Genomic DNA, 24,774 nt, shown 5'->3' on the forward strand with positions numbered 1-24,774 from the left:
TGACCTTGCAGTTCAAACTGACCTTGAGGTCGAGTGCTTCTCCTCTAGCACCACACCAGAACTCCGATTACAGAATCCTAGAAAACCCAAGAGGACCTGGACCTGTCAAAGGTAAGAGAGATGGGTAGGGACCCTGAGTAAAGAATACCCACTGCCATTGAACTAGGAACCCTATAATATAGGACAGAGGAGAACACCCCCTCAGGGTTTCTTTCCAAGGCTGTAAATCTTTATGAGAGCACCTAGACTCATCTTTCTCTCTAGGAGCAGATAGTGGGTTTGAACCACTGATCTTGCAGTTAGCAGCCCAACGATTACCTATTCTGCCACCAGGCCTCTTTGGGTAGAGAATAAGCAAACAAATATATTTTTTTAATATGCTGTTGATTACCAGTCAGAAAATATAACAGAAAAAGATTCTAGTCACAAGAATAAACAATAAAATAAAATACTTGGAAAATAATCTTAAGAAATATGTAAGCCCTACATGAAGAAAACTGTAAATCCTGACTAAAAGCATATGGAAGGCTTAAATAAATGCAGAGATCACATTCCTTGATGGAAATCTAGATGTGCTAACGATGTGAAGTCCTCCATGATTAATTCTGTTGTTAGGTCCTGTCAAGTCAGTTGCAACACATAGCAGCCCTATGCACAACAGATGGAAACAGTCCTGCCCAAGTCTCACAACTGGTATCTTTCAGCTCACTGTTGCTGCTGATACAATCCCTCATCCACATGCATAATAAAATGGCTGCTTGCCGCGATTTCGCTCTCTCTACCGGAAATTCCTCTCTCCCTACTGACAAGTCATCCCTAGTCAACCTATCACCTACCTCCACTAATCTCAACCCTGCCCTCCTCTTCAACCAGTATAAAAACCCTTTCCCCAGCAATATCCCTCTCTCTTTCCATCCAACCTACAATAAAGCCTTACATGTGGGTGGGTGTTTGTGTTCCTGCTCATTCCATCTCACAGCTGCCACAGAGTCAATCTTTGGCGGTCTTGCTGTTTCACTGACCCTCCACTTTTCCAAGCATGATATCCATCTCCACGAACTGGGTCCTTCCTGACACCATATCCCAAGCACAAGAGATAAAGTCCCACAATCTTCATTTCTCAGGCGTATTCTGGCTATATTTCTTCTAAGACAGATTTGTTTGTTCTTCTGGCAATCCATGGTACTTTCAATATTCTCAACAACACCATGATTCAAATGTATCAATTCTTCTACAGTCTTCCTTATTCATCATCCAACTTTCACATGGATATGAAGCTACTGAAAATACCATAGCTTTGATCAGGCACACCCTAGTCCTCAAAGTGACGTCTTAGCTCTTTAACACTTTAAAGAGGAATTTTGTAGTAAATCTGCCTAATGCAATATGTAGTTTGATTTCTTGACTGCTGCTTCCATGAGTGTTGAGTGTGGATTTAAGCAAAATGAAGTCTTTGGCAATTTCAATCTTTTCTTCATTTATTATGTCATTTATTGGTCCAGTTGAGAGGATTTTAATTCTCTTTACAGTGAGGTGTAATCCATACTGAAGGCTGTGGTCTTTGATCTTTATGGCTAAGTATTTCAAGTACTCTGCTTCCAGCAGGCAAGGTTGTCATCTGCATACTGCAGGTTGTTAATGAGTCTTCCTCTAATCCTGATGCCACATTCTTCTTCATCTACTCCAGCATCTTGAATTATTTGCCCAGCAAACAAATTGAATAATACGGTGAAAGGATACAACGCTGGTGTACACCTTTCCTGATTTTAAACCATTCAGTATTTCTTTGATCTGTTTTAATAACTGCTTCTTGGTCTATGTACAGGCTCCTTATGAGCACAATTAGGTGTTCTGGAATACCCAATCTTTACAAAGTTATCCACAGCTTATTAAGATCCACACAGTCGAATGCCTTTGCATACTCCATAAAGCACAGGAAACATCTTTCTAGTATTCTCTGTTTTTAGCCAAGATCCATTTGATTTCAGAAATGATATCCCTTGTTCCACATCTTCTGAATCTGGTTTGAATTTCTGACAGCTCCCTCAATGTACTGCTGCTATTGCTTTTGAACTATCTTCAGCAAAATTGTACTTGCATATGGTATTAATGATATTGTTTTATGGTTTTCACATTCCGTTAGGTCACCTTTCTTTGGACCTGGCATGAATACAGGTATCTTCCAACTGGTTGGCCAGACAGCTATCTTCCAAATTCTTGGCACACTGCATCAGTTTGTTGAAACATTTCAGTTGGTAATTTTGTCAATCCCCGAAGCCTTGTTTTGCACCAATGCCTTCAGTCCTTTCGTGCAGCTTTTACTTCTTTCTTCAGTACCATCGGCTCTTAATCATATGTTCAACCTCTTGAAATGGTTCAACATTGACCAATTCTTTTTTGGTACAGTGACTCTGTGTATTCCTTCCAATTGTCTTTTGACGTTTTCTGCATCACTCAATAATTTGTGCATAGAATCCTTCATTATTACAACTCAAGGCTTGAATTATTTCTTCAGTTGTTTCTGCTTGAGAAATGCTGAGCATGTTCTTCCCTTTTGGTTTTCTAACTCTAGGTCTTTGGACATTTCATTATAATACTTTAATTTCTTGAGCTGCTCTTAGAAGATTTCTGTTCAGCTCTTTTACTTCATCATTTCTTCCAGTTTTTTTCTCTTCTCTACATTCAAGAGCAAGTTTCAGAGTCTCTTTTGACCTCCATATTTGTCTTTTCTTTCTTTCCTGTGTTTTAAATGACCTTTTGCTTTTCTCATGTATGCCATCCCACAACTGTTCTGGCTTTTGGTTGTTAGTGTCTAATATAGCAATTCTGTTCTTGAGATGGTTCTAAATCCAGGTGGGATACATTGCTGCTACTGCATGCCACTGAGTCAGTTCTGACTCATAGTGATCCTGTACAGAGTTTCAGAGGCTGTAAATTTTTTTTGGGATAAATGATTACCTTAGCTAACTAATGCTGCGAAAACAGAAATACCACAAGTGAATGGTTTAAACAAAATAGAAGTGTAGGGGGCTAGAAGCTCGAATCCAGAGTGCTGGCTCTGGGGAAAGGCCCTTGTCTTCATTCAGCATCTGTGGGCCCAGCAGTCCTTGGCGATCTCCATGTGCCTTGGCTTCAAGCTGTCCCTGGATCTAGGAGCTTCACAGTACAGGGATCCTGGACTCAAAGACTCACTCCTGGGTCTTCTTTCTTGATGTTCGAGCTCTGCTCCCTTCTCGCTCCCCCTGCCTTTTTTAAAAGTTTTTAGTTTACATGGGAGAACATTGCTTTTACACTCATTGCTTCACTGAAATGATTATAATCTCCTCCATACATCATCATTCAACCAACAGTATGTGCTTCCATTCTGTCTGGGTTTTTGTTTAAAAAAAATTTTTTTTTGGGGGGGTAGGGGGTTGCACACAAAAACACTCAGGAATATATAATCATTTAAACAACCAAAGGATACATTCTGCAAGTCTGCCTCCTGGCCACCAGCACACAGAGGCTGTAAATCTTTATGAGAGCAGAAAGCCTTACCTTTCTTCTGTGGCGTGGCTGGTAGAATCCAACTACTGATCTTGTGGTTAGCAGCCCGACATGTAACCCACTATGCTTCCAGGGCTCCTGGTCAAATTTTGGCTCTCTCAGGCTTGTTTATTCTTGTAGTAGCCAATCATACATCCAGAGACAAATTGTGTTTTGGATGGCCACTTGGAAACTTATAAGAACTCAGGTAATGAAACAGAAGGTGGAACAGAAGCATTAAACACTTCATTAGGCCAATTAACTGGGATAGCTCATGAAACGAGGACTCTAAGCCTCTAAACCAAGGAACCATATCCCAGGAGCTGGTTGATTTTACATTAGTAGCCTCAGCACCTACACTGTTTGCATTCTGATCATTGTTGTAAATAGATCATAAAACTTTTTGCCAATTCAACTTTTTGCAAGCATACAACTTACTGGAAGTAATTACAATAATGGACTTTGTGACCCTACCCTTAATCAGGTTTTCATCACTGTTACTGTACCTTTCCCTGGCCCCCAGCCCCTGGTAGCCACTAATGAACTTTGGCCTCTAAACATTTGCTTTTCTCATTTTTTAATAAAAGTTGTGTCAAAAATACTTGTCCTTTTGTGATTGGCTTCTTTCACTCAGTATAATGCCTTCTAGCTCCACCCAGAGTGTAGCATGCACTGTGGCATGCGTGCAGACTTCATGCTCCTACTGGCTGAGGAGTATTCCATTGTATGTATGGACCACAGTTTGTTTATCCATTCATCTGTTAACGGACATTGTGAACAGTGCTGGAATGAATACTGGTGTGCAAGTCTTCGGGTGGAGCGGAATCTAGGAGTGGAATTGCTGGGTGTCTATCTTATTTTAAATCTCGAAATACTCAGGTTTGGTTTTTGCTAACCCTGAGAAACCTACCTAAGTACTGATAAAGCAAAGGTGGCCAGACTGTTGCTGTGCATTCTGAGCTGGGTGTGTGAGTGGGACCAGACAGGCCACACTAGCCTCTGACATGGGCCCCAGCTTCTGAGGGGCCTGAGCTACTCTAACCTGTTCATAACCCACAAGGTGTGTGTGGCCCCTCATGCCATTCTAATTGCTACAAAGGTTGGCTTTCACAAATATTCACAGTCTCAGAAACCCAAAAGAGCAGTTCTACTCTGTCCTATAGGATCTCTGAGTCAGAGCTGACTCAATGGCAGTGGGTCTATTTAAAATGGGTACATTCTACGGTATGTAAATTTTACCTTAAAAACGAGACCAACCAGAATATCAGTCTCCATGACTCTGAGATCAGATGGTGTCTGGCTACCACTATCAACCACTCTGAACGCAGTCACATTAAAAATCCTGGCTAGAGTGAGAAACAATGTAGAACAAACTCAAAATTATATATGTATATATAAAAAGACAGGAGTAACTGGTCAGAAAGAGACTGGAGGAACCAAAGACTATGGTTCATCAGTAGAGTTCTTAGCCCAGAGAGAATCAGGGATTTCACATAAATCTTCAAACTGCGGTCATATCAAACACGTAGATGAATAAAAAGATATAACCACAGATCTGCACTAAGATACTGACCAAGGGTAATTTTAATTTTCTCTGTACTCAAGGAGCTCTGGTAGCGTAATGGTAATGAGTTGGGTTGCTAACTTCAAGGTCAGCAGTTCGAAACTAACAGCTGCTCCATGGGAGAAAGATGAGGCTTTCTGCTCCTGTAAAGATTTATAGCCTCGGAAACCCTATACAGGGTCACTATGAGTCAGAACTGACTCCACGGCACACCACCACCTCTACACTCAGATGTGAGAATGAAAACAAAGCAGCTCTGACATTTAGAACTGGTCTGACAATCGTAACCAGACATCAGTGTGGTGGAAACTTGCCTCCCACTCAAAGCTATGGGAGTGGCACTCCAGGACATAAACAATCTCACAGAACATTGCTACCATGACAAGGTCACGGTGTGACTCACAAAACAGCAATAGAGCCACTCTCTCTTGGTAAACACCAGTGACTTCTACTTCATTACCAATGACACTTTTATTCTTGAGGTAGTCATAAAATTTTGCCCACTTTCTGACAACACCCAATCCACAATGACTTTTCAAATGGGACTCACAACTACCCAATCAAAGCACAAATCCTATAATAGGTCCTTCTTCACACTTTCTTACTTGGATGTCCCACGCTGTGTGTATCCTTCACTGTTATTATTAAGTGCCATTGAGTTGGTTCCGACTCATAGTAACCCTGTATAGGGTTTCTGAGGATGGCTGGTGGGTTTGAACTGACGATCTTGTGGTTAGCAGTCCCGTGCTTATCCTACAGTGTCATACAAGGACCCCCTCCTTCACTGTAGTGAGCAATGAACCCAGCTTGATAATTACAGGTGTGTTCCGGATGGTCTCTGCCTGGAGGAACTGGATACAACTGCAGTTTCCCCCAGTTTCAGTTGAACCCCTCCCAGTCTTGCACTGGGAACTTGGCTCTTCAGTAACAGTCCCAAGTCTGAGACCCCTGTGTGTCTACCTGCTCAAAATGCCACCTGCTGCCCAGGAACTAAGCTCACATTGGCTCGAGTTCATATTTCACTGACGTTTTCAGTGTTGGAGCTTATTTTGTTTAAGAATAGGTCCTTCTTTAGCATTTTGATTTTCTAAAAAAAAAAAGAAAAACAAAAACTGTTTTCTAGCATTTTAACACCTGTTGAGTAAGAAGGCATGCACACTGAGACAGGTCAGACATAGGCTGTCCAAGTCTGTTCTCAAGCTAGCTCTAGGGGTTGAGGAGGAGTTCAGGAGGTTTCTTCTGGACTACAGGCCTTTAGACAAACACTGTCTCCAATCACCACTTCAAGACCGTATAAGGCCTTCTTCCTTAGTCTGGTTTGTGTCCCTGAGAGCTAGCTGTGCTTGATTGGTTTTGTCCACATGCCGCTCATGAGTGATGACCGGTTTCTGATGAGGCTCTGGAGACATAAGTTATACAAGCTCCGGCCTGTGGACTCACTGTGGTTCTGTGGGGCCTTTCTATCTGAAACTGTGCCTCCTGCAGGCTAACTACCTGCTTCCTTTATGTATTCTCAGTACAGAGAGTATAATGCAGAATCTTGTGCATCTCTTTTTCAAAGATTTTAAAATCCAGTATTTTATTTTACTCATGAACATTGCTTAGAACAGAAATATGCCTTGGTTGACAAAAATCTTAAGATGTTACTTATGCCAGGAAAACTGGGAACTTCAGCATACAAAATCCAAAAACCCAAATACACTGTCATAGAATACTTTCTGACTCATAGAGATCTAATGAGATAGAGTAGAACTGTCCTATAGGGTTTTCATGGCTGGAAATAATTATGGAAGAAGATTGCCCATCTTTCTCCCACCTTTCAGTAAGCAGCCTAGTGTTGAACCCACTGTGCCACTAGGCCTCCTATATTTATATATATAAACGTTATAGGATTGCTTGAGTAAATGATCACCTGTCCACGTGCTGGAATACATACAACACTGTTGTACACATCGTTTTAACAGCAATCAGTTTCAAAGACAATTTGGAATTATAATGGTCACTATGAGGAACTTTTTTTTTTTTTTAGCACTTCAACTATGATTTTAATATTTTGGAGAATCACTTGTATAGAACAGTATTTCCAGTCTTATGCTTGATATAGATGAGGGTCAGTGAAAAAGAGGAAGACCACCAGTGAGATGGATTGACACAGTGGCAATGACAATGGGTTTCAACATAGCAACAATTCTGAGGATGGCACAGGACTTGGCATTGTTTCGTTCTGTTATACATAGGGTCACTATGATTTGGAACCAACTGAATAGCAACTACTCTATGTGTCTCCTGCATCATTAATGGTCAAAAGTGTGTTCTCAAAAGTCCCAACTGAGATGCACCATCTCAAAGTATGGTGGTCTTGGCAAAACAACCTTGGGGTTCATTGCTTTATCCCACAGCATCAAATTAGTATTCCACGACACATTTGGCGTATGTGAAAATTACTCCCTATTATATCACTGAGACAAGTCTCTTCCTTCCTCTTGCCTATGAGGAACTTTTGACATATTCAAAACTGAGAGGTGCATTAGAATAAACAGGAAAGAAAATTCAATGATCTACTTCTTTTATTTGGTATGAGGAGGTTTCTAAATGCTATTTGATTTAAAATGACCTCCTTAGAAGATTCTTTAGCTAAAACTAACACAAAATGTGAGAAATCTAAGGGGAAAAGAAGTCTCACCCAAAACCCATCCCAGTTCCCCCATCTTTCTTCATCTTCCTTTGCTTTCACCTTTAGAACCTTGTTCAACCCTTTGGAGTCTTTATACTTACCTTCTCCTCCCTCGTCAGTTGACTGTACGACCTCACTGTCAACTGAAATCACAGCCCCCATGGAAGGGAGAGATGCTGACATTGGCTGGCACATAGCTTTTAAGGCCCAGTTGTGTTTAGTCTTCCATGCTATTGTTAAAGACTTCTCAACTCCCAGTATGGAAAGAGAAATTCAGGACTCCTTGGCCTCTACTAACTCATCCACCTCTCGGTGGGGCTGGAGATCCAAAACGTAGTTAAAACTACAACAAAAAACCCACTGCCATCAAGTCAATTCTAACTCCTAGCAACCCTGTATATGGGAGCAGAAAGTCTCAACTTTCTTATGAGGAGTGGCTGGTGAGTTTGAACTGCTAACCTTTAGGTTAGCAATTCAGTGCTTATCCTACAGTGCCACCAACCCTTGGTTAGAAAAGGCTAATTGGAACGATCTAGCAAATGACTTAAGTCTCTCCTGCTAAAACAAACTGGACCTTGATTCAACCTAGTAAGCAGGAACAGAATGAACCCACAGGAGACTCTAGAGAGACACTGTAGTATAAGCACTGGACAGCTAACCAGAAGGTAGGTATCCAAACCCACTACCCACTTCTCAGAAGTCCTGTATGCTATGATGAGTCAGAAAGGACTCGCCGGCATTTAACAACACACCAGCACCTTTAGACAGTATTCAGGATTAGCTCCTGATGTCGACATTCCCAGTGTACTTCCTGATTAGGGTTGACATTTAAAGCTAGAAATTATAGACATCTGCACGAACAAAAAGTTGGTTGAAAATCTCCCCCTTGTGTGATTTTTTTGGAGATTTCAGATACCAAAATGGATAAAATTCAAACCAAGCTCATGACTTCACAATGTAATAGGATTTTTTCTTCCTCAAGAGATGAAAACCACTTCCCTTTTGACTAGGACAAATGCTGATACTGTTAAGAAAAAAATACACTGGGAAAACAGTTCCCTAATCTTAACTAGTAGGAAAAGGGAACTAATGCTTGCTCTTCCTCCTGAGGCATTCTGAAGGAACTCTAAGGGAGGTCACAGCATCCAGTTTCCAAGGATTCCCCTAAAACAACATGGAGAAGTATTTAAGGGCAGAAGGACATATACAAACCCTTCTGATTGAAATGGTTACTGCTCTGACAACTATAATAAACCCTACCACATTTTCTACTATCTCCACTGTAAGCATAAAATGATTCGGGGGATAGGAACATTAAAACAATCCTTAGACACTTCTCATCACCCATCTTTGGTCCTCTTACTAGTCAGCATGTATTTCTTTCTTCTCTGTAACACTATACTGGTATATAAACTGGAAGAGCTCTTTCATGTACATGAAAATGCTCTCTGGACGGACTGTTTCTAGAAACGTCTGAAGACTCTCCCATGCATGACCCCTTAGTACTTCAGTTACATGTCACTTTAGCACAGTGGGTTAATGCGAACGCAAAGTCGATTTGAACCACGAGGTCTGTGGTTCAAGCTCACCAGCTCCTCCTTGGAAACCCTATACAGGGTACACGGGATCGCTCTGAGTTGCAACTGACTCAGTGGTACTTAGCAACAACAACATGTTTGATATGACCTCAATTTGAAGATTTATGTGAAATCCTGATGCTCTCTGGGCTACGAGTTCTACTGATGTGAGAAGAAAGAAAAACAGAAAGTCAAATTTCTAAATCCTTACCTGAGTTTGCTCAATATCCTTTCAAACCCAACGCTGAGGAAGGACGAGTTTCTGTGTGGTGCAAATGATAAACATTATTTGCTGCTAACCTAAGGCTGGTGGTTCAAGTCCACTCAGAAGCATCTTGGAAGAAAAGACTGGTGATCTACTGAAAAATCTGCCATTGGAAACCCCATGGAGCAGAGTTCTAGTCGGACACACCTGGAGTTGTCCTAATCAGAATCTGCTTGATCACAAGTGGCACTGATAAGGAAGGACTGTGGCCCACTGTGGAAGAATTTATAAAGAGAACACTCATTATTCTTACCTTATTTTCTATAATTAACACTGCCGCTTTTGAAATGACCATTAAAAATGAAAAACCCAGACTCCAAATCAGCAAGTCAGCTCTCTGTGTTACTCCCCCTCCTCTGTCAGGCTGTTGTACTCTGGTGGCCTGTGTGCTGCTGTGACGCTGGACGTTATGTCACCAGTATTTTAAATATCAGCAGGGTGGACAGGTTTCAGCAAGATTGGCAGACTCAGGCAGACTAGGAAGAAGGAGAGGTGGACCACTTCTGAATGGCTAGCAACTGAAAACCTTATGAAAAATAGTAGAAACATTGTTTGATATATTTAATACAGGGTGATGGGCCCCGCAGGGTGGAAAGCACTCAAAATATGACTGGGGAAAAGCTGCTTAATGATGCAGATGGAGCAGTTTTCAGAACCTTCATTTACTGTTTCTACTCAAAATGAGAAGAAATAGCTGCAAATATCCATTAATAATTGGAATGTGGAATATAGCAAATATGAATCCTGGAAAATTGGAAGTTGTCAAAAATGAAATGGAACACATAAAGATCAATATTCTAGGCATTAGTGAGCTGAAATGGACTAGTACTGACCATTATGAATTAGATAATCATATGGCTTACTATGGCAAGAATAAGAAATTGCAGAGGAATGGTGTCACATTCATCATCAAAAAGAGCATTTCAAGATAGAATATCTATATACTACAAGGAATTCCAGGTAATATGACTATTATTCTAATGTATGCATCAACCACTAAAGCCAATGATAATGAAATTGAAGAATTCTGCCAACTTCTTCAGTATGAAATTGATCAAATATGCAATCAGGATGCACCTGATAATTACTGGTGATTGGAATGTGAAAGGTAGAAACCAAAAGGAAAGAATGGTAGTTGGAAAATATGGCCTTGGTGCTAGAAATGGTACTGGAGATCTTATGAGAGAATTTTGCAAGACCAATGACTCACTCCTTAACAAATATCTTTTTCAATAACATATCACATGCAAGTAAAATTTTGCTGAGGATAACTTACAAATGGTTTCAGTAATACATTGACAGGGAGCTGTAAGAAATTTAAGCTGGATTTAGAAGAGGACATAGAATGAGGGATATCATTGCTGATGTCAGATGGATCTTGGCTGAAAGTAGAGAATTCCAGAAAAATGTTTACTCATGCTTTATTGATTATGCAAATGTATTTGACTGTGTGGATCATAACATATGGATAACATTGGGAAGAATGGGAATTCCAGAAAATGTAATTATATTAATGAGGAACCTGTACATAGATCAAGAGGGAGTCATTCAAACAGAAAAAGGAGATACTGAATGGTTTTAAAATAGAAAAGGTGTGCATCAGGGTTGTGTTCTTTCACCATACTTATCCAATCTACATGCTGAGCAAATAATCAGAGAAGATGAATTATATGAAGAACATGGCATCAGGATTGGAGGAAGATTCATTAAGAACTTACAATATGCAGATGATACAACTTTGCTTTCTGGAAGCAAAGAGGACTTAATACACAACTTTCAGTATGGATTGCACCTCAGTGCAGAGAAAAAAAAAAAAAATCCTCACATCTGGACCCATAAATAACATCATGATAAATGGAGAAAAGATTGAAGTTTTCAAAGACTTATTTTATTTGATCCTGAATCAACTCGCATGGAAGCAGCAGTCAAGAAATCAAATGATGCATTGCATTGGGCAAATCTGCTGCAAAAGACCTTTTTAAAGTCCTGACAAGAAGATGTCAGTTTGAGGACTATGGTGTGCCTGACCTAAGCCATGGTATTTTCAATTGCCTCATAATGCATGAGAAAGCTGGACAGTGAATAAGGAAGATCAGAAAACAATTGATGCATTTTAATTATGTTGTTGGTGAAACATACTGAAAGTACCATGGACTGCCAGAAGAACAAACAAATCTGGTCTTGAAGACGTACAGCCAGAATGCTTCTTGGAAATATGGATGGCAAGACTTCACCTCATGTACTGTGGACATGTCAGGAAAGATCAGGCCCTGAAGAAAGACCTCATGCAATGTAAAGTGGAGGGTCAGCTACAAAGAGGAAGACCCTCAAAAAGATGGACTCACACAGTGGTAGCCCAATGGGCTTAAACATAACAACTGTGTGGCTGGCACAGAACCAGACAGTGATTCGTTCTGTTGTGCATAGAGTCGCTATGAGTTGGCACTGACTCGACAGCACCTAACAACAACAACCACAGAGTTTTAAGTCCACAAGAACAATAACTTTCCTAGTGTTTAAAGGAATCATCAAGTGACTTGACTAATATAGACATCAACAATGAACAGAGCCATCTCTGAAAAGAGCATCCTCTTCAAGATGACGTTATCTCCCACTGGATATAAGCAGAACAGTGCTGTCACACTGGCATGCCCATTCTGCATGTCTGAAGCTCCTGCTGAGTTCCAGGCATTGAGCTAGGCATGGGGGTACAATGGAGGCAAAACAGATGTGACCCAGCACCCATTAGGCTCATACATCTGACAAGGGCTTGCTACTCACTTCGAGCCAGTAAAGCAAGCCCTTCTCCCTTGAAAAGAAGAAACGTCATTGCTTCCTCCCTATGGTTCTTTGTGCCATTTCCCCTCACTGTAGTCTTGGAAAGGGTGTAGCTGTGAGCTTCCACTCAATGACCTTCTTTGTGGAGTTAGTGCTCAGCAGGACTTGTTTCATGAACTGATGCTGCCCCAACAATACTCATCGCCTTGGCAGAGGTGTTGTGGAGGAGCTGCTATGAAGTCTGCTACTTCTCAAGGTCCTCAGATGAAAGCACTGTGTACCTGCAGCATTCTAGTGTGCCCCTCTCTCACAGGCTCATTGAAAACTTCCATGAAGTCACAGGAGAAATGTGGCTCCAAGGCCCGGAGAACAGGACCCAGCATGGCCATCAGCATCAACTCCTCCTGCCAGGACGCTGCACCTTCTGACTGCACTTCCCTTCCCACATCAGGAGTGCTGCTGAGGGCACGGGAAAGTTTACCCTGCCCGACCTGCTGGGATCTAGGACTCAGCAGTGTTGTCACTAAATACACTCAGATTGCCCGATTGCCCACACTGACTTTCCTGAGCGAGTTGAGAATGATTTCAGCGCAGGGGAATTGTGTTCTTTTTCTTCCACAAAAAGAAGTGACTATAAACGTCAAATCTTTAAAAAAAAAAAAAGTGCCATATTAAAATTAACAAGAAGAACAAAAATAAAGATGAGAAAAAGGAAAGGAAAGAACATTAACAATTCAAGCGAGAGCTTAATGTAAAGAATGTTTGGATTATGTTTTAAAAGGAGAGGATGGAAATGTTTCTAGTCATGGTCTTCGATATTTAGCAATGGGACCTGTCCAATGTCCTCCGGAGGCTGCCCGGAGGTCTCGTGGAGTGCCTGGAAACCCCATTTGCCTGTGCACCAGAATCGCCAGGGAGCTGATTCAACATACATTCCACCCTTCTCCATGGCTCCAAACCAAGATCTCCAAGGGAGGGAGGTGGAAGCAACTGCTTTTACCCCACATGAGCCTCAGGCAGTCAGCCCAGCTTCAGTGCTGAGTTTGAGAACACAGCATACCTGTTCGAATGGTGCTTTGCGTATACTGCGTTTTTAACAATTCCAACCCACCCAGCCAAGCAAGTTTTTGGCACCATTCTGCCAACAGCATGTGCTCAGGTGCTCACTTCATGTCTCTGTAATTCTCACAATATTTCACTTTTTTTTGGTAATGCTATTACACATTTAATAGCTATAGTATAGTGTAACACAGCTCTTATATGCACTGGAAAACCACAACATTCGTGTGAGTTGCTTTATGGTGGTATACTAGAATGGAACCCACAATACTTCTGAGGTAAGCCTATAACTGGTTTGGAGACTTGGACCTGAAACTAGCAGACAGTGTCAAGCAGCAGATTACAGATCTGAATGTGAACTGCAGGTACCCTTCACTCTATCTGCAGAGTGGGATGAAAGATGAGTTTTCTATCTTAAAAAGACAATATGGCAACAGCATATGTGATTGCAGGTGAGCCGGGTGTAGAGAAGGCCTGCTCTGTGCGACCATCAGTCCCACACACGTCTGGACACTGTCCCAAAGAGGGCATGCCTTGCCCTATGATATGGTGACCTGCAGAGGATGAGGCACCAGCACTCAGAGTACAAACAAGGTAGAGAGGTCCCTGAAAGTAGATGTCAGACACTGGACCCCGGAGCTGAGGACATCTGTGTAAAGGATAATGTTCAAAAAGAGACTTGCCTCATCCTGCTTAGCAAAAAGCTTAGTCAAACAGGGTGTCCCCACGTACCTGCCCAGAGCTCCGAGGTTATGTGAGGGGCCATTGGTGCAGCCATCACCAACAGAGCACACAGAGCATCTTCAAACTCGGGACTGTGCAGAAGCACTCGCTGAGAAGCTTGCTACGGTGAGAAAAGAACACCAGTGTAAAGATACTGAAGTGGCAAAAAACAAGCATTGCTAAGAGACGACTGGATTCCGACTTCTAGCAAGCAGAGTAGACCGCCCCATAAGGTCTCCGAGGCTGTAAATATTTACACAAGTGGACTACCTCATTCTCCTTCTGAGGAGTGGCGGGTGGATTAGAACCATCAACCCTTCAATTAGCAGCCCGACACTCAACCCACTGCACCAGAAGGACTCCTAAGACATCGGAGTATATTCAACTGGGTTGAACAGTGCCCCTCTCCCCCACCAAAATTCATGTCACTAGGAACCAAAGAATGTGACTTTCTTTGGAAACAGTCTTTGCAGATGTCATTAACAAAACCCAAATTCACTGCTCTGGAATCAATTCCAACTTATGCTACTCTGTAGGCACAGCCAAACTGCCCCACTGGGGTCCCAAGACCATCACCTAAAGAGCAGCTAGTGGGTTTGAACTGGTGGCTGTTTGATTAGTAACTGGGTGCTTAACCGCCACACCACTGAATTAAGGTGGGTCCTAATCCAACGACTGGTGTTTTTATAAGAAGAGAATACAGACACATGGTGAGAACACCCTCTGCTAATAGAGACAGAGACTGGAGTTTTGCTGCCACAGACCAAGGAATGCCAAGGATTGCTGGCAACCGCCAGAAGCTAGGAGAGAGGCAGGAAACAGATTCTCCCTCTGAGCCCCCAGAAGGAATCAACACTGCCAACACCTAGACTTTGGACTTCTGGCCTCCTCCACTAAGAGAGAATAAATGTCTCCTGCAGGGTGGGAGAGCGGGAGCTCTCCTCATGGAATCGTAGTATTAGACATAGCTGCAGCTATCACTAGTAGATGACCATTTGCTAACTGTTGTGGTTCTCACAACTACCCTCTGAGGCGGGTATTCACTCAGGAACTCAGGCAGTGGGGTCATGAAAAAAACAGTATGGCCAGACTTCGAAAAGGGAGTCTTGGATTTCTCACTAACCAACTGCCTGGGCCCCAGTGGCCTTATCTGCAAGTATGGAGGAAATACCACTTGAAGGCCACACAGCCATGACTGAGGAGGTGCTGCTGTCTGTCCACAGTTACCATCTCATCACACAGCTGGAAGTGGTTCCCCCCTCTGCTGTCAGCCAGTGAGGACATGCAGGTCACTTACAGAGAGGGCCGCACTGAGCCCCATCAGCTGAGAAATGACGGAATTCAGGGAGAAGTCCTCTGTGAAATGGGCGGTCACCTAGAGGTAAACATGGAATGAATTCACTTTCTTCAAAAGCCTTTTAACATTTATACACACACACACACACCAAGTAGCAACAACAAATACTCTGAATTGTGAAAACTGTGAACTTCAATGAGTATAATCAAAAGTATTTATAATAGTATTCAGTACCTCAAATAATTATTGTACTGGCTCCTTAGTACAAAGATTTTTTAAAATTCAAGGACAGTATTCCCACAATTCAAGACAGTCCCTCTCCACGCCCCTGTATCTGGGACAGTTCTGGCTCCTGAGTCAGGAGCTCAAGGCTAGTAAGCAGGAGAGAGGATGGATGCGTGACTGTAATCACAATGCAGGGTAGTAACACATGAGGTATGGGGAGCTTTACATTTTAAAATGTGGAGTCAAAATAAGAACACCAATTCAATTTTTCTGTTGGGTTGTTTTGCAATTTTGACCATGGGTAAGAATATAAAAAGCAATGTGTCTTTAAGATGTTAAGTTTCCAAATTGTTGAAATAACCCAATTGATGATCTGACAGTATAGAAGAATTTGCCAAATTTGGAGAGAAAATATGTGGAATGAAAGCAATCGCTCAGGCATCACTCAGACCACTGAATTCAATTCAGGAGCACGATGTCTCCACAGGAAATGAAGCTGAATGGTCACTAAGGGAGAGCCATGTCTGATGCAGGGCCATTTCAGGTCACACAACAGAAATCTGCTCCTCTAGTCACCTTGCCTGACTTTTTAAGTTTGAATCAGCACATACCAAAAAAAAAAAAAAAAATCACATCACCATGGGAAGAATTTGGGTTAAACTGACTGACAATGGATCATGGCTGAACACCATGGTGAGTATGATTAATGACACTGATTTGTACCCTTAAAATTACTAAAATGGCAAATGTTTTGTTACACACATTTTACCACAATTTAAAAAAATGATTTAAGATTTCCTAAATGCCTTCTTTCAAAGACATATAACATTTTTTTTGGACAAAGTTCTTTAAAAAGGCAAATACCATTATAACAAAGCTCTACAAAAAATACTTAGAATCATTCCTTATTGATAAAAATGCATCTTTTTAAACTTTTTATTGTGAATTGAGAGATGGTTTACTGACAAGATCATCAGTTTTACATTTAACAAATCAAACAGTTTGTTGATGGAAATTTAAAAAATGATTTAGATAATAATATGTGATTCTCTACGTAGGTAACATAAATTATTATTTTGCCAAACACACTCATTAATGACTGACAACGTGATGGCACAGGGAAGTCCCTGCCATGGGGACTTTGTTCTTTGTTCTGTTCATGACTAACTGTGACTTTGCACAAGACATTTAACCTTTCTGGACCTCATCTTTGTCCCCATAGATCAAAGGAGAAGGTTACAGAAGATTGCCTGTTAATGCCCCTTTCAACTCTAAATATAATGAGTTTAGTATGTCATCAGCGTAGTGTACTTTTGCTAAGTCTGGAAACTTGGAAAGTGGGCAGCTCCCTTTGATTCAGGACAGAAAAAAGTGACTAATGAGTAAAGGGAGAACTTCTTTCTATTAGCATGCGCCTGGTGCTGATCTACCGTGGTTGAGGACTCAAAGCAGTGGCTATCAGTTCATCAAGGCAAGCAGGACCACCACAACAAGAAAGGAGACCCACTGTGGCCCACGCCATGCAGCCCATGCCAGGCAAAGGCCCCAAAGCATGATGAGTTACAGGACCAAACAGCGTCCACTGTAGAGCCTCTGACCTGAGAGATGACTGAGTTCTTGTACTCCCAAAGCTTCCGGGCCTCAGCTTTCTCTTCGTTGCTCAGCAACTGAGGCTTGGGAGCCTTTCCAGAAGCCCTGGCCTCAATAAATCGTGTTGCCAAGGCCCACAGGCGCTGCTGCCATCTCAGCACTCCAGGGAGAGCATCAGCTGAGTGAATTGTCAATAAAGGAGAGAAAGAGAGGGCATACAAGGATCACTGGTTTGCTTATAAGTAAGCCGAGAAAAGCACCTGTGTGTGGATGTGACCTTTCCTTCTGCTCTGACAGACTCATTCATGGGTGAAGATGCACCCTGGCTTCCGGTGTCTTGAAGTCAGAGTAGGACTGATTCCATCACATTCTTAGAGGCCCTGATATGGCCAGGCTACCTGGAGTACTGCCCAGGATTGGCCCGGGAAGGGATGAGAAGCTCAGTCAGGATGGGCAGCAGGAAACTACAACAATAATGCCTGTGGTACCAGAAGTGTGTTTGGAGCCACAGTGGGTTGTCCCTGTGTGTGAGCTTCTCATTTACATAAATACCACATGGCCAGGTAGCACACTGGCAGCAGTCCTTACTGTCCCTGGAGTGGAGGACTCAAACCGCTACACTAGTTAGGCAGGTGGGAATGACAGTCTTCAAAGGGATTAGCAAATCTAGCTTTCACCCTAATCTTGAAGAGTGTCACCTGGTGGCCCAGGGTCACATGACTAATCAAATTTGGGCCAGTCCAGGTCCTCAGGTTTGAACCCACCCAACATCTCCTTGGGAGGAAGACCTGGGGAGCTCCTCTTGTCATGACTATAGCCTATGGAACACTTCTGCTCTGTCACATGGGGTTGCTATGCATTGAAAGAGACTTGATGGCATCCACCAACTGCAACCAGGACCTTTTACTTTCTGGCCATTATTCCAGGTGTCCTCATACCTGGATGTACACCAGGCCCATCTGAGGGGTTCTGTTAACACAGATGCCTGGAATCTGTCCTACAGGTTAGGGCAGGGAGCCAGAGTCTGCATCTGTATTTTTACCAGCACCCCCACAGATGCCACCGTAGCTAGTTCTAGGACTGGCATCCCTGAGCTTGGTTCCAGGCCACACTTCTCACCAGCGAAGGCATGCTGAAACCAACAACCATTCCGCAGATAATGAACACACTTGATGTAAGTCTCATGATCCCAGCCATCAGATTTTCTTCTTTCCATTAACAACTGGGGCAGATCACAGGGAGGAAAGATGAGTGCTTCTCATGTGTGTTCTGGACTGTCCAGATACTCCCGATTATTTTACCTTACGTCATTTTAGATCTAAGCAACTTTGGTGAGACAAATCTCCCCTGAGGGGATCTGGAGGCTGTTGTGGTGTGGCTGAGGAGGGCTCCATCTGGAGCTTTCTGGGTTGGTGAAAGAAGATGACATTGCTCCACGGGAAAAAAATTAAAAACCTTTCTGGGCAGATAGGGGTGTGGGGCGGCTGGAGTCTTTAGACAACAGCAGGCTCGGGAGCAGCATGCAAGCCAATCTGTCTCCATGGAAAGGTTGTGGTCCCCAGACAGAATCACCATTGAGCTTATTCAGAGGCAGATTCCTGGGACCCTTATCTGACAATTATGTCAGCAGTTCTGGAGTAAGGACTGGGATTTGCAACAGGTTTCCCAGAGAATCCTCAGAACATGGGTCTAAGAAAGGTACAGGCTTTTTAACAATTCACTACTTGCTTTATGCAACAAGATTTCTTCTTGTCTTCAGCAAAGGCATTTCCTTTCCCTAACTTCCTTCCGTGTCCAAGGCAGATCACAATGGAAGCAGAACAGGAAGCAAGAATGTGACTTACTCTTCACATCCCACAAGATGTCCTTCTCAGGAGGGGCAGCAAAAAGGATGTAAAGCCGAATCGTGTCGATTCCATACTGCTCCACTACATCCTCGGGGTCCACCCCATTGTGCTTGGACTTACTCATCTTCTCCCATGTCACCTCTAATACCTCTTTTGTTTTCGAGTGCACAGGAACAGAACCTGGAAACGAAAAGAACACACAGGTATGATCTGTGTTACACTGAATTTGATTCTATCAAAGCGCATTATGAGAAAACACTGGGTGGGCCATTAAAAAATGTCTATTTGAAGAATGCCATGAATCCACTTAACTTGCCTCTTTCTCTCCTTCTATGAGGCAGTCTGTATATAGTTATTTATTTAACTTGATCTTATTTGTTATCATTGTTATTGATATTCCACATGCCGAATATACATTCCTCCTGCAGTTTCCGCATGTACAATTCCACGACATTCATCACACGCTTCCTGTTGTGGAACACATGCTCACCCTCCTTTTCTGAGTTGTTCCTCCCCCATTCACACAAACTCACTGCCCTCTAAAAGTCCTTTCTAATCTTTGGAGTTGTCATCAATTTGATCCCAGGGACATTGTGTTAAAGGAGCCCAATGCTCAAGGCAGACATTCTTTGTTAGGGAAGCTAAGTTATGGTTTGCGTTTAAGAAAACAGGGTTCCTTGCTATTATATTATAAAAGAGTTTTATTTTGTTTTTTAAAAGGAGGCTTGCTTCCCTCCCTTCCTCTCTCCTACACATTTCAATGTCATGAATAAATCGTGCAGTTACAAGAGCATGTGCCAGTTTTTTGGGTCAACTGCAAAACAAAACAATATTCTCCGGTATGAGTAAAATGTTTTCATGCAACAAGAAAAAGTCTAAAAATGAATCCTTGTACACACTACTGTTTCCTTTATGGTTTCAGGGTGGAAGTTGGCAGCAGACCAGTTAGGGTCTCTGGGCAGCAAAGCCCCCTGAGAAGTCACTTGTCCTCTAAGGCTGGTCCCCCTTCCGTGCTATAGTCGTTCACGTAGGATATGGCACAGTCTGGGCACCTGCATGTGGTGGTCCCTTGGGTGGTGACAGCCCAAACACAATGACCTTCCACTCCCAGATGGTGCTGGTGGAGCAGGCCTTAGCTGGTCACGGGTAGACGAGGTGACCTTGTCACCAACCCCCAGTGGGTGGAACCAGTGGAGGTCTTCTCCTCAGGGAGTGGGTCTAAGAGATACAGGAACTCTGTTCTGATGTTGTGGGGTACCAGAACCCTAAGGTCCTGAGGAAATGATGCAAGACTTGTTCACTTTGTAAACGGAACTCAAACCTGGCCGAATTCCAAACTGAGCGGAAAAGAAAAGCAGGGAGGAACTAGAAGCTGGTGAAGGAGATGAGGAGACAGCAGTAGTCTGGTGACTTCCTGTTTCCCATAAGGCCCGGTGCTATGTCCCACAATTGGGTTTGGGTGATGCCCCCTCATTAGTCTTGTGAAAAATCCGCCTTTGAGTAGATTTCTGTTTCTTCTGACTCCAGCAGCAAACCCCGAGAAACTGCTCCATATACCTACAAGCCACCCCACTTCCTGAGAGGGGTGATGGTTAAACAGATGCAAACCAAAGCATTCTTGCAGGGTGGGCAAGTCTGAGGGGGAAGTCAGAGGATGCCCTGAAGGTTCTCAAGACTGCTTGGCCCCACAACATGAGAGCAAAGCTGAGACTGTAGTCCTGAAGATGTGATATCCCCAGACCGGAGTGAGGCTAGAGGACCACTGCCTGTCCGATCACACCCTTGGACAAATTAGGAAAGAGGCATTTTTCTGGTCAGAGCAATTAAGCTAGAAAAAGGCACCTTCTCTTGGAAGCTGTAGCCCTAAGAGGGTTTGGCAAGTGACTCACCTCCTGAGCTGGGTGCCTGTGAGCAGTGAGCAAGCTGCCAGCTGTACGCAGCGGCAGCCCTGCGTACAACAGCGAGCACCTCGCTGCAGGCTGAAATCCTGAATGGAAACCCGATCTGAATCGGAACTGTCCCTGGAGCTGACAGAGCCTAGGGCTGAGGAACAGGCAGTGGGTGTCTGCACTAATCTTCAGAAAGCAAAGGCCCAGAGCAAGCAGGGGCGTACGTCCCTGAGGCTGATGCTTCTCTTTTGAGATTTCCCCAGCCAGCTGGGGCCTTGTGGCATGAGCCTGCTCACTGGGTCTCTCTGACTTTTATTCTCTGCAAGTACTTGGATGGGACCAAATGGGCCATTCTAAACTGACCCTCTTACCTGTGAGATCGATTTCTTCTCTCTGCAGATATTGTCCAGAAGGTAAGCGGAATGTCTGCCCCTTGATAAGGCCTTGGGCCAGCAGCTTATGAAAAGGCTCTCTGATGAAAGAAAACAGGAAAAAGATGTGGGTGGGTTTCCGAGGAGCCGCTGGTGAGTCTAAATTGCCAACCTTGCGGTCCAGTGCTTATCCTATAGAGCCGCAACAGGACTCCGGGGTGGAGACTAGAGGTATCAAAGAATCAGCACCACACCCTTACCTGCAGAAACAAATGACCCTTGTGAAAACAGTTACACTGAAGGGCATCATTTGTAAACCATCCTTGAACAAATGGTTCTTTATAAATGAGCAGTAAGAAAAGCAAGTCAAATCAGCAGGTCTTAACTGAAGAGCTATACTTCTCTATGGTGAGGTGGAAGAAGGACCAGCCTCAGATTTGGAAAGCCTATATTCCAATTACAATTCTGCTTCCTAATGAATTCTGAGACAAGACAAGCCTCTTACTTGCTCTGAGCCTCAGTTTCCTCAACTGTAAAATGGGAGTAATAAAAATATGCCTCAAAACATGTTGGAAGGTTAAATGGGATAGCTGCAAGAAAACATACCTACTCCTCACTAATAGATTGTCGTTATCTGACATTGCACACTACTATTGGATTACTTTGTGCCCTGAGTTTCCCCCTGAGCCCAGCTTCCCACTCACAAGGCTACCGTGCATGTAGGCTCCATTCAGCAGAAGCAGCCAGCTCTCCAGGACACCCTCTGCCAGCTCCATCTCCACTGCCAGAGCGAACGCTGCAATTCTTCTGGCAAGAGGTGACTGAGGGAGATTCTGAGAGAGCCCTTCTAAGAAGTAGCCAGAAGGGCCTGGGAGGAGGTTGCTGCAGCTCCCCTCTATTCAAGAACCCTGGAATGACCACGCCCTGCAGCAGGAAGGGTACTAGGGGCTGCAGCAGACGCCAGCTACCCCTCTGCCTCCATGACCTGGGCTGCTGAGCACCTGTTCCGAGTAGCTATTAGTCTCCAGGCTTTCAGCCTCGGCTTCCAAACCTTTCAAGACCTGAAGCACATTTCTCATATCTGTGGGTCCTTCCAGGCTTGCGGGGGACAGGAGGCAGCTGGGGTTGTGGAGGGGTAGCTGTTGGGGGCATACACATGGACAGAAATCCCCACCAGTTGTCTTGATCCCTCGTCTTGCAGGTTGCTCTAGTCCCAGAGCGACCAACTGTGTCTCTAGTCCAGCTGCCAGACCTTAGGTCCACTGGAGGGCCAACCCGACAACAGGGCCTTGGGATTAGGAGCACAGCAATTCTGAGGGTCTGAACTCCAGGGCCACCTCCTCACATAATGCTGATTTTGCATAAAAACCTGGGCTTTGGAATCTAACCATGTTGTTAAGTGAGAAGTGGGTGTACTTATAATTAGCAAAGAAGCACACAAATGTTAGCTATGTGCTGAGCCCAGAATAAAGAGGGGTCCCTGAGGACATAGATTCTAATTCAACAAGGTGACTTGTCACATTAACTTTATATATGGTGTCTGTTCACGTTCTTAAAAACATTAGAAAAAAAATCATACAAGTTAAAGATGAATATATCCTTTTTGCTCAAATTTAAACACTCCCTTCCCTTCTCTGTTCTAGGCCTATTGCTCATTGAAGTGACAGTTATATTTGGTATATATGCCTGGAAAAGTGGAGGCATAAAAGACAAGGTTTCTATATACACAAATGTGTATACACATATGTATATAGTTTTACAGATCATTTTGGATTTACGTAAGTGGAATCACATTATTTATTATATGAATGGATTTTTCCATCACAGTCCATATAGATCTATCTTATTTTTTAAACAGCTATCTGGTGTTTGACAATACAGATAATCATTTATTTACAGTGCTGGATTTTAAAAGGTGGTTTTAGTCACATTCCCACATTTCTAGATGAATATTAAAATATGTTACCTTGTAAAAGGACCAGTACACGATTTATATCAAAATTATCAATGTTTTTAGGTGCCATTGAGTTGGCCTTTAAAAGGCAGTGTGGAAACCCACATAAGGTTTTCTTGGCTGTAATCCTTACAGGAGCAGATGGCTGGGTGGGTTCCAACACTCTTTTTCAGTTAGCAGCCATGCTGAGCCATCAAGGCTCCTTATACCAAAATGACTTCATTTGAAACGGTCTACTTTTTTTTATAAGAATTCACTTGGTTTATTTTTGAAGGTGAGCCAAGTGCTCTTCCAAACTCAAAGGTTGATTTATGGGGCCATGGGCTGACAGTGTGCGTCTACTTCACATTTCTAAAGCTAGCAGGTAGGAATGCTGCATAGGAGACTGCGCGCTGCTCTCCGCCAGCATCGACAGCATCACTAGTCACGTGCTGCAGCTTTCAGGCACAAATGCTTCAGTGCTTCTAGTTCACTTACATAGCGTGGCTTCCATTTCACTTAACGACCCTCTTTCAGTTCAAGAAAGCTACCACTTCAGAAAGACCACCTAGTGATGTATGGAGAAAAAAGGAGCTGGCTTTGTTCATTCAGTAACAGTTGCTTTTCATACGTAAGGCCATGTAATTTAGATGAACTACACCACTGAATCAGGACTCTGGAAAGGCCCCTATCTGAACAGTGGTGTAGACAGAGGAGATTCAAAGAAACTTTCTAATGGATTCAGGGGAATGATGTAGAACCAAGGGACTGACTAAGAAAAAAACTGAGTCAGTAGGAAAAAAATAACTCTTGGCTTTCATATTTAAAAGTCTTGTTAAGAATGTGCATGTACATGTATGTGCATGTATGTGCATATGTGTGTCTGAGGCATGTTTGCACCATTGGATGTCACAGGGCCCACCCAGAGCCCTACCGCGTCAATTTAGAAGATACAACCCATGTGCACACAAAATTAATCACAGTGCTATTCAGGCTCTAGTATCCTGGAGTGCTATGGCTCTGCAGGATAAACGCTGGACTGCCCACCAGTCATTCCTTGGGAGAAAGATGAGACCTTCTCCTTATGCAAAGATTTACGACCTTGTTTTTGTTGTTGTTAGGTGCCACTGAGTTGTGTACCAACCCATAGCGACCTTATGCACAGCAGAACAAAACACTGCCAGATCCTGGGCCAACCTCACTACTGTTGCCATGCTTGAGTTCACTGATACTGCCACTTGGCCAACCCATCTAGTTGGGGGTCTTCCTCTTTTTCTCTGACCCTCCACCTTACTAAACATGATATCCTTCTCCAGCGACTTGTCCCTCCTGATAATATGTCTGAACTATGAGAGACGAAGTTTGTCCATCTTGGCCTCCAAGGAGCACTCTGGCTGCACATCTCCCCACATGGATGTATTGGTTCTTTTGGCAGCCCATGGTACTTTCAATATTCG

General features: G+C 43.2%; 1 protein-coding gene across 1 annotated transcript in view; it reads right to left on the reverse strand.

Annotated features, from left to right (window-relative positions):
- LARS2 (leucyl-tRNA synthetase 2, mitochondrial) overlaps positions 1–24,774 on the reverse strand; it is a 255,884-nt gene that overhangs the window by 22,006 nt on the left and 209,104 nt on the right. Inside the window, exons 14-18 of the mRNA XM_006868824.1 lie at positions 21,385–21,485; positions 19,122–19,304; positions 17,286–17,455; positions 15,463–15,540; positions 14,175–14,286 (exon numbers count right to left, since the gene is read on the reverse strand). Of these exons, the coding sequence (XP_006868886.1) occupies positions 14,175–14,286; positions 15,463–15,540; positions 17,286–17,455; positions 19,122–19,304; positions 21,385–21,485 (644 nt within the window). The remainder of the gene's footprint in view (positions 1–14,174; positions 14,287–15,462; positions 15,541–17,285; positions 17,456–19,121; positions 19,305–21,384; positions 21,486–24,774) is intronic.

Source organism: Chrysochloris asiatica, unplaced genomic scaffold, assembly GCF_000296735.1.
Source record: "Chrysochloris asiatica unplaced genomic scaffold, ChrAsi1.0 scaffold00124, whole genome shotgun sequence".
Classification (NCBI taxonomy): Eukaryota; Metazoa; Chordata; class Mammalia; order Afrosoricida; family Chrysochloridae; genus Chrysochloris; species Chrysochloris asiatica.